The sequence below is a fragment of the Salvelinus sp. IW2-2015 genome, linkage group LG37, assembly GCF_002910315.2.
Source record: "Salvelinus sp. IW2-2015 linkage group LG37, ASM291031v2, whole genome shotgun sequence".
Taxonomy (NCBI): Eukaryota; Metazoa; Chordata; class Actinopteri; order Salmoniformes; family Salmonidae; genus Salvelinus; species Salvelinus sp. IW2-2015.
The window spans coordinates 6815811-6830660 of record NC_036876.1 but is presented as its reverse complement, the minus strand read 5'-3'; the positions used below and the strand labels follow the sequence as shown (position 1 = coordinate 6830660).

Below are 14850 nucleotides of genomic sequence, written 5' to 3'. Positions count from 1 at the left end.
TTCTGAGCATTCATCCTCTGTTGTAAGCATTCACGGTTCTGTCAGAGCTATTACCAACTGTCAAGTTAGAGCATTAGCATCAAAGGCAGTTTAGCTTTATTCAAAATGCAGTTGTGTTCGCTTAGATTCTAGCCAGTCCATTTTTCACACACACTTCCTTTAAGAGATGAGAGACCTAGGCCTGAACCTTCAAAACCTAAAAAACAGCACGCCTTTCAGCCACGGTGGCATCATAGCATGACCTAAGAACCCCAAAGGTATCCATGACTGAATTGGAAATGGAAATTGTTTGAGGTTTGAATGGAATACGCAGCGAGCAGACGAGAGTAAACAGACGAACAGGAAGAGAGGATGAGGTCACAGGAAGTGCARAGACATTATCGTGTGACGTCCCACATTGTTTTTCGCTGAACCTCGAAAAGAGATAGTCGTTTACTCTGAACGCCTGTGGAACCGAAGGTGTCTAACCAAATGGGATTCATAAACTACTGTAATTTGGAATGAACTTGAAGTGTCGTTTAAAGTKAATTATATTTGCTTCCATCCAGCTTGTTGCCTTTGAAGAATGGATTGCTGCTTGCTTGGCACCAAATGAAACAAATGTCACATATCAGATGTTATAATTTCATTTTGAGGTGCTTTATTCTATATTTACTATATTAACAAATAGTTATTTTCTTATGAAGAATATGCACCATATTTGACATATTTAGCTTGGTTCATCGAGCCTGGTTGTTTCCACCGCTGTCTTATTGACAACTCATATTAAGCACATAGTATTTTTTATTTATCCCTCTCTCTCTTTCTACCCCCCCATCACTCTCTTTCACCCTCTCTCTCTGCCTATATCTATATCCCTCAATCTCTCTCTCTTCCTGTGCAGGACGTTTTCATCAGTATTCCGGTGCTGAAAGCAGGCACTGTCAGTATAAGTTACAGCTCCTCTCTCCYTCTTCCATCAGCAGAGGAGAATGGCTCCATCAGACCCACACCTGTAAAAATAGGGAATGATACGCTGCAGAGAGCTTCACGCTGACGCGATATGATATTGATTTTATTAATTGGTGATTCGATTCGCGCCATGAATCGTAATGGAAATGCAATGGCGGATATTCTGGGAGCCACACCAGTGTTTTCCTATGACGTGGGGCAATGCAGACCAAGCTCTTACTCAGCCTGTCATTTGGAATAATCACTGGCTTCCTTTTTCTATTTGGTCCAATACAACAAGAACGCGCAGCATTGAGGCAACCATGCTGCCCCTGAGCCTATGTGTGTCATGGCAATAGATCCATCATTCTGGGTAAATTAGTACATTCTGATATTTCCACATTTCCAAATATATATATAAGCCATCTTTGCGTTRGTGTCAGCGTGAACTGGTGTTTGTSGAATGTACTTCTAGTGTTTAGACGTGCTCTGCCATGCACTCTGAGGATTACCACGGCTACCCTTTGGAATGAGTGATGCACCCGTGGTCCCGTTGTGAGGATGACATAAGCGAGACAGGGATCAGATGGCCGATATGTCAACATCTCTCTCCGGTCCGCCTTCTAACCTTGACTCGCTTCCTTCATCCCTGAAATAATCACTGATATAACGTGGATGGATTGTTCAATAAAAGCTTGTCACTGCATTGCTTTCACCAATCACATCATGTCAAATCAGTGGTTACCTCAAAGGAAGGGAGGAATGAAGGAGGCATTTTGAGAGGATTCAAACAGGGCCCTGTAATCCTCCAAGTCTCATCTCCAAATTGATTCAGAAAGATGCCTGTCTTGTCCGTCCCCTCCCTCTTATTCAACCGGTCTCTGTAACACACTCCTTTTAACGGCCAGGTTCTGACCTCAGAGGTTGTATTTCTTTAGAGGTCAACACTGTTTCACGGTACCCTCTGCCCCCACTCTTTCACAGCTTTAATGAATCACCCATTACTCATAACAGAGAGCTCCCGAGACCCCTGCAGGGTCATGAAAGAAAACACATCCCCGGGTGAAATGGCCTATGTCCCTTGTGGAATGTTTCGCCAACCACCACCAATGTTTCGTCCTGGCATCGCCTCTCCCTACTCCCAACCTCTACCTCCCTTTCCTCTCTCGATTTCCCTATTATGACTAATTACATCTCTAATTGTGTGCTGTTACCATGGTGAATGTGCTGACCTTGATTTTGGAAAATAAATCCCGACACGAGAACAGTGTAATTATAGCACTCACTTTAAGGAAGTCTTTTGTTCTGCTCCAAAATGCAAAATGGATACCTCTGTGAGAGCGAGCCAGAGAGAGAGCGAGAATATSCATAGCTAAACAATCTCCAGAGCTTCCCTGTTGTTCCACAGTAATAAAGACAATGTACAACCCCCACAATGCCAGCACCCAAAACAGCTTGTGTGTGCTAGCTAAGCCAAGATGTGTAATTCAAGGCTTGATTTGTCTCAAATAAGGATATCCGCAGCTATATGTCTAAGGCCTGGCACCCCCGGTCAGGCTGAAATGACTTTTTTGTTTCATTGTATTTGGTCCAACAATATTAGTATTTAAAAACAAAAAAGCAAGACTCCACACATACATTTCTCATTTGCATATTGTAATACCATATTTCAGAAAAAAAGTTATATTTGCATCTACATTCAACTGGCAAAAGTTGATTGTGATGTGATTAAGGGAAAATAATTACCCTATTAAGTGMTGTGGTGCCTGGCCTTAATTTGCTTATAATTCATTCCGCATGGACAAGCAATCAGTCGTTAATAAGCAGCAACAGGTTCGGCGGCCTAATCGAATCAAGCGTCGGATTATTTTGGCACAACGCTCAGCACCTGCCGCAGTCGTCGCCCATCGGTCGGCATTGYCCAAAGCTGGAAGGCAGATGAAAACTGTGAAATCAATGCGGCCACAGCGCGTGGGTGTCTTTTTACAATTCCACCCCTGCTTAATGTTGTCAATACGGGCTGCGCTATGCCACAGTCACACCTTTAGTAAACAGCACCTGTGTGACTGTTTGGCTGACAAGACGCTTTGTCATACTCCATTGTGCTTGCCGAGGTTGATTCAAATTGGATTTGTTATAGTTATGAAAATGTATAATATATGAATGAAAAATGAGTGAGGATATACGTTTTTATCTAGATGCTTAAGAGGAAAATACTTTGTCTGTGTCGGTGTGACCGTTTGTCATTCACACAGTAACTAATTGCATCAACATCTAGCCTATGATGCTGCTTGAATTGGATTGCTGTATTTATCTGTATCACATCAAAGATGAACACGCCGATTGTATACATATAACTGGCTCAGTCAGTCAGCCATTAGTTGTATTTTTTGTGCATTCACACACCAGGTACAAATTCACCACTCACTCTTTCTCTCGTCGTACTTGATTGACCTAATGTGCTAGTCTATCCTACTCACTGACAGAGAGTCTCTACTCACCTGAATGACTAGGTCTATGTCTCCTCATGTGTGAAGGGAGATTGCAGTGCTATCACATCGTTTAGTGACAGCTGATCACCCTGTAACTGGGAAAGGCTTATGATGATGGCTTCTGATCTCACACAGTGTGTGCAAATGTGAGAGGGAAGACTAATCCCTGACCTGTATCACAAATTTCACAGTCATTGGTTTTAACATTGATCTCGAAACTGATTGTATGTCCATGGTTTTAACTGGTAGGCCCCCACATCCACAGTCATATTGTGTTTTGTGATGATTGATTAAAGGCAACATTCACTCTATTTCAACATCAAATTCATTATCTCCAGCGCTATGTAAAGACGCATGGTTTCTAGGTTTTGTAGTCAAAAAGATAGATATGTTTTCCCGATCTAGAGACTCTGATGACATCATCTAGAGACACTGATGACATCTGGTGTGGGTCATGTGATTTTAACCAACTGTGAGCAGGCAAAGGCTACTTACTACACTGAACAAAAATATAAACGTAAAATGCAAAAATGTCAATGATTTTACTGAGCTACAGTTCATATAAGGAAATCAGATAATTGAAATACGTTCATTAGGCCCTAATCTATGGATTTCACATGACTGGGAATAGAGATATGCATCTCTAAAAAAAGATAGGGGTGTGGATCAGAAAACCAGTCAGTATCTGGTGTGACCACCATTTGCCTCATGCAGCGCGACACATCTCCTTCGTGTAGAGTTGATTAGGATGTTGATTGTGGCCTATGCAATGTTGTCCCACTCCTCTTCAATGGCTGTGCGAAGTTGCTGGATATTGGCGGGAACTGGAACACTTTCAGCTTCCAGGAATTGTGTACAGATCCTTGCGACATGGGGCCGTGCATTATCATGCTGAAACATGAGGTGATTAGCGGCGGATGAATGGCACAACAATGGGCCTCAGGACCTCGTCATGATACCTCTGTGCATTCAAATTGCCATTGATAAAATGCAATTGTGTTTGTTGTCCATAGCTTATACCTGCCCATACCATAACCCCACCGCCACTATGGGGCACTATGTTCACAACGTTGACATCAGCAAACCAAACGCCCACATGGCGCCATACACGCTGTCTGCCATCTGCCCAGTACAGTTGAAACCGCGATTCATCTGTGAAGCGCACACTTCTCCAGTCGGTTACTTCAGTGGGAAAATGATCCACAGTTTCATCAGCTGTCCGGATGGCTGGTCTCAGATGATCCCACAGGCGAAGAAGCCAGATGTGGAGGTCCTGGGCTGGCATGGTTACATGTGGTCTGCGGTTGTGAGGCTGGTTGTATCTACTGTGGAATTCTCTAAAATTACGTTGGAGGTGGCTTATGGTAGAGAAAGAACATTCAATTATCTGGAAACATTCCTGCAGTCAGCATGCCAATTGCATGCCCCCTCAACTTGAGACGTGTGGCATTGTTATGTGCCAACACTGTGCATTTTAGAGTGGCCTTTTATTGCCCCAGCACAAGGTGCACCTGTTTTAATGATCATGCTGTTTAATCAACTTCTTTATGCCACGCCTGTCAGGTGGATGGATTATCTTGGCAAAGGATAAATGCTCACTAACAGGGATGTAAACAWATTTGAGAAAAATACGATTTTTGTGCATACGGGGCATTTCTGGGATCTTTCATTTCAGCTCATGGAACATGGGACCAACGCTTTACATGTTGGGTTTTATATTTTTGTTCAGTGTAAGAGGAATACATAATAATACATTGGTCAATGGACCTACCTCTTACTTCAAGAAGGATACAGAGTGAAGCTAGATTATCATAGGAGATACATGGAGAGGCAAGAGGGGAAAAAACACACTTCTGGAAATAGACATTAATGCTTGTATTTTCCTGCATTTTTCCAGTAGAGTGGGTCAGTAATTGCCCAGGAAGGGTGCGATTACCAATGTGGATGAATGGCGGTGTGAATGCTTTTTRCCCCCGTAATAGCCATGTGGGCCTGGTGTAATCTATCAGGTCCTCGTTCTGGGTGTTCTCTTTTTGTCCTACATGCGCACACACACACAAACACTGGCACGCAAGCAGACGCAGCTATTAACATACACACAAACACTTTTGAAAGGGGTTCTAAGTTCAGAGAAAAGAGAAACCAACGCACAAGGGCTGCTCGGTGCCATGGCTATCACTCTAATTGGAGATTGGCCTCTTTAGAGTCTCTCTTTGTGATATTGCCCTGCTAATCAAAGTTCCTACATTGTGACTCGTGTAATGAAGCCCCCTCTTTCTTCTGTGGTCTTTCACCAGACCCTCTTTACCACCAGACTAAAAGCTTTCTCCTTATGTCATCTCTGCATGCTTTCTCTTGCTGCCCTTCTGTAATATCAAGGTCTCTGGAATCGAGGCATCTTTAGGAAGTGCAATTAAGTTACTTCTGCTCCAATTCCGGTTCATGTTCCTGAAAATGTATTTCATGTTTTTTTTCTTCTCTTGCTTGTGTTTTCCCCTGTATCGGTCTGACGGCTGCCTCTCCCCGGTGGATGACTGATTGACCGTGCGCCAAGTCCTTGCACCTTTCTCACACGCAAACGTGCACACACACACACACATACTGAACATATACATACCCACACACATACACTGGCGGGTTCCTGCATCGTCAAGGTTATGAAAGAGCACAGCTACCGCTCCCAGGGAGGGAGAGCGACCAAGGGGAAACGGAGAGAAAGAGGAGAGGAGTGACGGCGGGAGGGAGCGAGAAAAATGGAGGACAGAGGAGAAGAGAAGCGGGGGAGAATACGAGAGGGACACGGGGCATGGAGAAAGCGGGAAGGAAATGGAGAAGACTGAGCAAGAGGTTTAGAGAGAGTGATGAAGGATGGATGGCTGGATGGAGAGAAAAAAAATAGGGCAAAATTGTACCCGTGACCTCCCACATGCTATTGAAGCATCTAATTTCTGTCATTAATTAAGAAAAGTGAATAGTCACCGTGCCCTCCCTCCTAGGTTCAGAGCACAGGAAGAGAGGAGGAGGAGAGGAAAGGGGGCGAAATATAACCAAAATGGCCTCGGCTCAACCATGAATCTCTATTAGCTCCTGATGATACCATTCAGCCACCTCACCGCCATTGGGAAGCGTTAATTATTGAAATGCACACCCATACAGCTGTCATTTACGTGGGCAGGGCTAGCGAGGCTTAGTGTCAGTCACTAAGGCCTTTTAGTATTTGCAGATAGCTGTATGCCTTGAATAAGGAAATGGCGTTCTTTAGACATTTAAGTAAGGTGATGTGAATTTTGAGATCAAATAGGAAAAAGATCTGATGTGAAAAGATCTGTGATTGGTAAAAATATAAATGAGTGGAAAGAATATCAGAATTGGGCTGCCTGTATGAACGCAGCCATATGTACATGTGTAAGGGTCGACGCTGGACGAGACAAGAAGCAGGTACAGAGAGTGAACATTTAATGGCGACGGACATGGGACAGGACAGCGTCTGGACGTGAACACATAACATTAATGCAGACACAGGGAACAAACAGGGGAGCGGACAGACAGCCCTCGAGCACTAGAGAGGGAGAGCGGAGGCCGGTGTGACAACATGTATGTAAAATATGTAGATATGGTGTGACATAACGCTTGATGTGTGACACAAGTACTTGAATTTCAGACTGTTTTGATGTTGGGATGTTTGAGAGGTAGATTATATGCATACGTGTAACATATGATGTTTGAAACGCCATATCTTCACAAACTGAGGAGTTCAGGAGAAGTTTATTTAGGTTGTCCATATTGCTGAAAATCAGCTAAATGCCTAGATGTGAACATGTATAAAAAGCAACGTTTTCTGTTTTACGATATCAACGTAAGTTTCCTCATATGGATGGATAGGATGTCCATGCAGCTTATTTGATTTGATAGGGCAGCTTAGCCAGTTAGATCCATTGGAGACCATTTGCCGTTTTTGTGTGTCTGCGTTTTGCGTGGTGAAATGCTTGCTGTTGAAATGCTATTGGCTGCCAACACTTGCCAGTGCGGTTACAGGCGTGTCCAAACCTGTAGAATAGTACACATCAAAGTCGGTGAGTGGTGATGACAATAAAACAAAAGATATAAATTAACCCTAATTGTCATCATCATCATCACAGCCATCGACAAAATGTTTATTCTGTATATTTACAGGAATAACAAGTAGGTATCTATTTCTTGGATCATTTTATACGACCTATGCATCAGCAGATAGCAGGAAAGATATTGCTGTTTGTGCCCTTGGCCAAATATGAAAATAGACATCGACTATATCTACTCTAGTACAGCAGAGACTGTGTTTGGCCTGGAAGCCATTTTACATTCACTTCACTGTGCCGGAAGGTCATACGACCTGTGGACCTTCTTCCCCTAGTATACCACCAGGTTGTATAGACCGTATCCACAACCGTCTCTTGGCTAAACGTTGTTCAAGTGGCATTTCTCTCTGATACTCTCTTTGAACTGTCCAAATACATTTCAACCCGTGAAATATGAGTAGTTTGATTTGGAGAGGATATATTCATAACCATTCTGCTTTGAGAAGATTGCTTGGCTGAGCCAGTATACACTTAGTACACTCAGACAGACAGACTTTTAATGACTCTGTGACAACCATGACCAAAATCGTATTAAGGTCACAATGGGAAAAGGCGCATTTCAAAAGAATCAATTATCTTGTTTCTCCATCCTTTTTCCTTTAATCTGAGTGGCCCTGAACTAAGATATCCTGGGTACGTCGCTAGCAGCCCAACCACGCCATTTCTAGATAAATAATTGCAAACAGCCAGAGTGATTTTACCTTGGGGACGTACACGGAAGATGACAGGGAACATGCGGAACGTGTAACCACGAAAGTGGCGGCATATTGCGACAAGGATACCGGGCGCGTCCCACGGCTACTTGCTCGTCCATCTCTTCGCAATCCTGCCGTCTCTTAAAAGAGCTAATGTTTTTTGCTATAGATCATTACCCTCCCTCACAACCGCTAGCGATCACTCAATCAAATACAGTAACACCCTTCAGTACTGTTGTGTGGGAGCCAATGATCTGGTAATAGATTAGAAGAGTTCAATGTGAGAGGTTTTGTGTTTACCTAMATTCAGCTTGTAACCTGTGGCGTGAGATAACACATGTGTTTGAGGCTACATTGCAGTCGGACTGCACAGAATCACTGATCTAGAAATGCCCTCGCATCCCAAAAAACAAATCATTTTCGATGGAGATTCTCCATTGAGCATGGTTTTTAGTCGACGACTAGATAGAATCTGTGTCCGGAAAACAGACGCTCAATAATCAAGATTAGTCTGCGCCTCGCCTTGATCAAACTAATGCCCTCAAACACGCGGTGTTGTTGGTGTGCTGTTTGCATCCATTGACCGCTTCAGGCTGTTGTTATCATTGATATACTGTATCTGAAATATGGCTGAATAGATCATTCCTAACACTTCCTGAAGATCAATCCCAAACAACTAAAAGGCATCAGAATATCTATGCTGACCGGCCATATCAGCCGTGCGTGGTCAGACACACACAGTATGTCTTTTGAAAACGGAATGAAATATTCTATCAATCTCTCCATCTCTCTCAATCTCCCCCCTCCCATCGCTCATCTCTTCATCTTCGTCATCGTCTTCTTCTTTGTCTCCTTATTTCTTCCTCTGTCTCACTTTTCTTTTTCTGTGGTTCGCTCTTTCCTCCTCGCTCTCTCCCCGTTTCCTTTCCCTCTCACACTCTGTGCCTCCACCTCTTTCTTCCTCCCCCGTTTCCTTTCCCCCTCGCTGTGCCTCCACCTCTTTCTTCCTCTCCCGTTTCCTTTCCCTCTCTCTGTGCCTCCCTCTCTCTTCCTCTCCGTTTTGAGGAGTTACCGCGTAAGCCCTGTGGTTAATCCGGTTTTATTAGATCCAGGATTAGAGGAGGGGAGCAGTCGCATAGGGGCAGATGCATGTCCTGCCGTTAACCCCACCAGGGAACCAGACTTGTAGACTAGAACCTTTTGGAGTATGGTGAAGTTGCCTCTAGACTCTGATCTTGGGTCAGTTTGGCAGTTTCCCCACTAATAGTTAATGTTTGGATTGGGGGGGAAAGCTGATCCTGGACCTAGGGGAAACTTCAAAACTGGAGTAGAACCTTATAGGCAGAGACAACAAGGATTTACAGCAAATACATGTCCAGACAATCATGTCATTTTTAAGTACAGCAATTGCTGAAATCACTTGCTATATACAATATTGATATTACATTTAGACTTGTTTTCCATTCTTAGATCAGTCAACAAGCCCTTTTAGACCAGCATTCCCCATCCACAGGCATCTACAACAGGACATATTCACACAATCATGGATTCCAATTGCTGCAATCAGTTTGCGATAGAGTATTACCGAAGGATAAGGGTCTGCGGCAAGGCTCGTAGCAGTAGGTGGCTGATGTGTGGGTCTCGCTCGACAGTCTTTGACACACATGGCTGGCTACATGACACTTGGCTTTAAAGTCCAGCCACTCTTCACCACCTTAAATAAGCGATACGGTTGAGTAGCAACAGAAATCTGTACATAATACAAGTTAACGGTGCAGAAACGTAAACATTGTCGGTCTGACTGCCTTCCCTGGCATAGATGGGTACAGGTTTGCGCATGCGCTTGTTTCATGTCGTTATGATTGATTGACCAATTACTCTTGTGATGGTTGTCGACATCTTTGCATGTACAAGGGGAATTTGCCATGTGAACACATGATTGAATTTGTGTCTCTTTCCTGATATCACTACAATAGAGATGGCCATATGCTAATCGTTAAAGCCTTATCAACCCACAGGTGATAAATCACCAATTATCAATTTCAAAATGGAAGATGTGCTGCTGTGGAGTTTCTGTCTTCCAATCTGCACGTGAGCGCTCTTGTTTCCCCCCTCGTGTGACTACTGAAGGAGCGTTCAGCCAGACTGAAGGAGTCTATACAGAATGCGACCATATGTTCCACTGTTTTTAATGAACACATCTGGAGTTGACTTCTGATCAAGTTAATTACTGTTCTCTCTCGCTCTCCCCCTATCTCGGAGTTGTCGTCACTTCAAAGCCGCATTCACACAATTCACATGTCTAAAGATATGATTTAATCTCTCTCTTCCCCCACAGGCTGTGTGTGACAAGCGGCACGTTTCTTTCCCAACGCTTTACGATTGAATGTTTTGTTCCAACTACTCCACCGCTAAGCAGCCTCATCATCCACAGTGCTAATGTTCCAATGTGTTTGACCTGCTGAAGTAAACTTGACTCTTTTGCCAGTTATCGCATCATTAATCTATTCTGTATCTCTCTCTCCTTTTCTCTCCTTCTCATGCCTAAAATAGAAGTGGAACAAAAAGGTAACTAATTGCCCACTCCTTTATTTTCGAGACTTCATTGGGGTTCATGCTTTGCTTGGTGATGGGGGTTGCCATAGCAGCTTTTCTCTTACGTCATCTGCTCTTTATTGACCTTCTAATGTCTGCTAATTCAATGTGTGCCCTAGTAGTGATGAACATGTCGGTAACACGCCATAAGACATTAGTAGATGGTCATACATGCCTTTTGAAAAGTCTTACTACGCATTAAAACCGTATCATAATGCGTTTTAAGTGCAGGCTTCAGCATGTTTTGCATGGAAACCAAACTCATTGTCATGATCATCGGATTCKTGGAAGAGTGACATACAATGACGACTGTGTTCTATCTTATAAAAAGGTGGGGTCCCACATCAAGTGACATCATGGGTCATGTAAACAGTCGTCCCGTTTTTGACAATGTACAAAGTGCTAGTGTCAATCTAGACCCAAACACTGCCAACAAAGAAACTTTAGAATACAGAACCGATGACGAAACACGAAGACGTCCACGCGAGGCAAAGGTTATCTCAACAGTACAGACACAACGCACACATTTTTGTGTGTTTAGATTTTGGGGAAATAGCAAATGTCGTGTCAAGTGTTTTAACAGTACCACTGCTTTTAGATGGTCGAAATGATGTAAATGTTTGTCACGATTCACCTGAAAATATAAACTAAGTTTAACATCGGCGGTTCGTATATAGTCAGTAGCATAACTATCTTTCATCTAACTGTAGTAATACACCATATCTTTCTTCCACTATATGCATCCATCCAGAACATTTTCTTTCCCAGGTAATTGAAAGTTATTCTGTTCATGTTTGCCAGCAGCATCATATTAAAGGTGAGAGGCGTGGACGCCAATCAATAGCCTCGCTCAATAAACTGTCAGCATTCCAGATTATATATAGGCCTAACATGATGATGTTATAACCTTCAGGGACTCCCAGTCAATATGGCAGAATGCACAAAGACGCCCACTTGTTCAGATATTATTGGAATACTACCGTGCATGATACGATAGCCGACTACTGCACCTGGGCCCCAGTGTTGTGTAGCGGTTGTGTTGTTTTTATGTTTTGGTTCTGGCCCCTGAGACAGTCATGTTTAAAGCTAAGGGTGCACTCATATAAGTAACATTAACCCATAGATCAAATATCAAAAACTCTCCAAAGCGCAGGCTGCGTCCCAGATGAACCCTCTACCCTATATAGTGCTTTACTTTTGACCTCTAGTCCTTGGTTGAAAGTAGTGRACTAAATAGGGAACAAAGTGCCATTTAGGACGCAGCCCAATTTCCTTTCAGTAGAGGACTACCTACCGGGCATGCTAGATTCTGAAAGCCTCATTAAGCCGTAGAGCCCCTCTTAGCATTTTGGCTGTGTGCTAGTTTAGATGTGTGCAATGGGAGGCATCACGGTATGTTATTCACATGCAGATAGACACATGTTTAATCTTAAGAGATGACAGAGGAGTCAGGCTTGTTGTTTTTCTTCTCTGAACACACTGCTTTTACCTCCGCCTGAGTCCCCAGGAGCACCTGTCATCGGGGGTGTCAGGCTGCTCACCTGTCATAAATAAGGAAGCTTTCGCCCACTTTCCATTTGTTGCTATTGCTCATGTGCTGCACCCTGAATCCTAACGAACTTGGGTGGAAATGTTAGGTTGTCTTAATTCTTTGTTGCTTTTTTCTAGCGCTTGACAATAGCACTGCTCTTAGCATCTCATGCTATGGTCAAATCACTATTTTTAAAAGTGTAGACCTACAGTATTTCAAACCTCTCTACCTTCAATCCTACTTTATTATTGAGTTATCTGTACGTTTAACAGTTTCTGTGCGAATGTTACTTTTTAAACGGTATAAGAGTCTGTTTTAGGGAGCGTAAGTGAATATACGTCATTACATAAAGAGAATCTTTCAAGAGGCTGTCGATGATCCCGTTTAGATAATTATGTTTGTTGTTGTTGTCTCTCGGTCCAAATAAATTACGTGCTCCATATGTTAAATTCGTAAGAGTAGGACTTCAATTCAAATGTAATCTTTTTATCAAGACGGCTAACTTGAAATTGACTCAGTCGGCGGTCAAAGTGTAATCCATCTTGAAACAGAATCACCTTCGGCAAGGGATGCACGCTATCGACTCATATGCTGCATTACTTCATAAGATTTCAGTACAAACCAGTTAGGGTATAATTAGTTTAGAATGCAGGGGCATTGTAAATCATGATGCCACAGACTGAAGATATCTCAATAATGGAAAAATATTCTCATGTAGTAATATAGATAGTCATTATTGTGTTCCTGGGCCCCAAATGCCAATAATTATGCTTGAGCTATTTATCAAGATCTTTTAATGTGTTTGTATTAGACATTCCCTATTAGATGTTATTTATTAACCAATGATACAGTAGCACTGAGGAGTTGGCATGGGTGAAATAAGTGTATGGAATGTATTGATGTTTGTATTACATTGCTCATGGTACTGATTACATGCCTATTGTAAATATGTGGATAGCTAGCCGAGTGTGGGTACGTGCATGTTCTGAAATTATAATACTCTCATACCTCGTTCATTGTATATTTAAGCAACATTGACAACTATTTTTCCTGTTCTATTTGTTATATAGCCTACATAAATGTAACTATTAAAGAACTAATGCATTGTAAACATTATCCTCATCAGGTAAAAGCAACGACTTCCTTTTACACTAGCCTTCTTTTGTTCTTTCTCCTTCCAGTTGCCGTAGTCCAATAATGAAGTCTAATTCATGCCAAAGTAACTCTCTGTGTTTGTCTTTCCTCCATTTTGGCTCCTCAGTATTCCTGTGCCCCGGCTTGCTGCGAGGGGTGTACCAGAGCGAACACCTCTTTGAGTCAGACCACCAATCCGGTGCCTGGTGTAAAGACCCCCTCCAGGCCTCCGACAAGATCTACTACATGCCCTGGACGCCATACCGCACGGACACGCTGACCGAGTACTCCTCCAAAGAGGACTTCATCGCCGGGCGACCCACGACCACGTACAAGCTGCCGCACCGCGTCGACGGCACAGGCTTCGTAGTGTACGACGGCGCTCTGTTCTTCAACAAGGAGCGCACGCGCAACATCGTCAAGTTCGACCTGCGCACCCGCATCAAGAGCGGCGAGGCCATCATTGGCAGCGCCAACTACCACGACACCTCGCCATACCGCTGGGGCGGCAAGTCGGACATCGACCTCGCCGTGGACGAGAACGGCCTGTGGGTCATCTATGCCACGGAGCAGAACAATGGGCGCATCGTCATCAGCCAACTGAACCCATATACTCTCCGCGTAGAAGGAACCTGGGATACCGCCTACGACAAGCGCTCGGCATCCAACGCCTTCATGATCTGCGGGATTCTGTACGTGGTGAAGTCGGTCTACGAAGACGACGACAACGAGGCGACAGGGAACAAGATCGACTATATCTACAACACAGAGCTGAGTAAAGATGGCTTCCTGGACATCCCCTTCCCCAACTCGTACCAGTACATCGCCGCCGTGGATTACAATCCGCGGGACAACCTGCTGTACGTGTGGAACAATTACCACGTGGTCAAGTACTCGCTGGACTTTGGGGCCTTGGACAGTAAACCGGGTAGGACAGATTTTATTCTCTTTTCCATCTGTTCTGTTTCATGTCTGTCACTAGCTTGTTGGTAATTCAGTTATTTCAACAAACTGTCTACTAATCCTAGCTCTAACCTTAACCCAACCCTAACCTTAACCCAACCCTAAACGTAACCCTAACCTTGACTGTTATTCTAGGGTAAACTTAGCAAACAGTTACTTATCAACAGATAGTTTGTTGATAGTCCATCTGTAAATGCTCTACAGATGATCATACTGTCTGGACTATCCCCCCAAAAAAGTGTAACCTTTTATGGGTATAAATGGTAGACGTTACGAGCGTTGGCAGTCGTTTTGATAGCAGGAGAAGTGAAGAGGAGGTTGTTGACGAGGAGAAAGTGTGTAGGTGGATGTATGGTTTGTTGTCATGAAATTGTTCTCAAAGAGCACACTAA

General features: G+C 43.5%; 1 protein-coding gene across 8 annotated transcripts in view; it reads left to right on the top strand.

Moving 5' to 3' along the window:
• The window catches only part of LOC111960292 (adhesion G protein-coupled receptor L3-like), a 345871-nt gene that overhangs the window by 187797 nt on the left and 143224 nt on the right, over positions 1–14850 (top strand). For all 8 annotated transcript variants that reach the window (XM_023982240.1, XM_070437819.1, XM_023982239.1 and 5 more), the window contains one exon: positions 13623–14423. In XM_023982240.1, coding sequence (XP_023838008.1) covers positions 13623–14423 — 801 coding nt within the window. The remainder of the gene's footprint in view (positions 1–13622; positions 14424–14850) is intronic.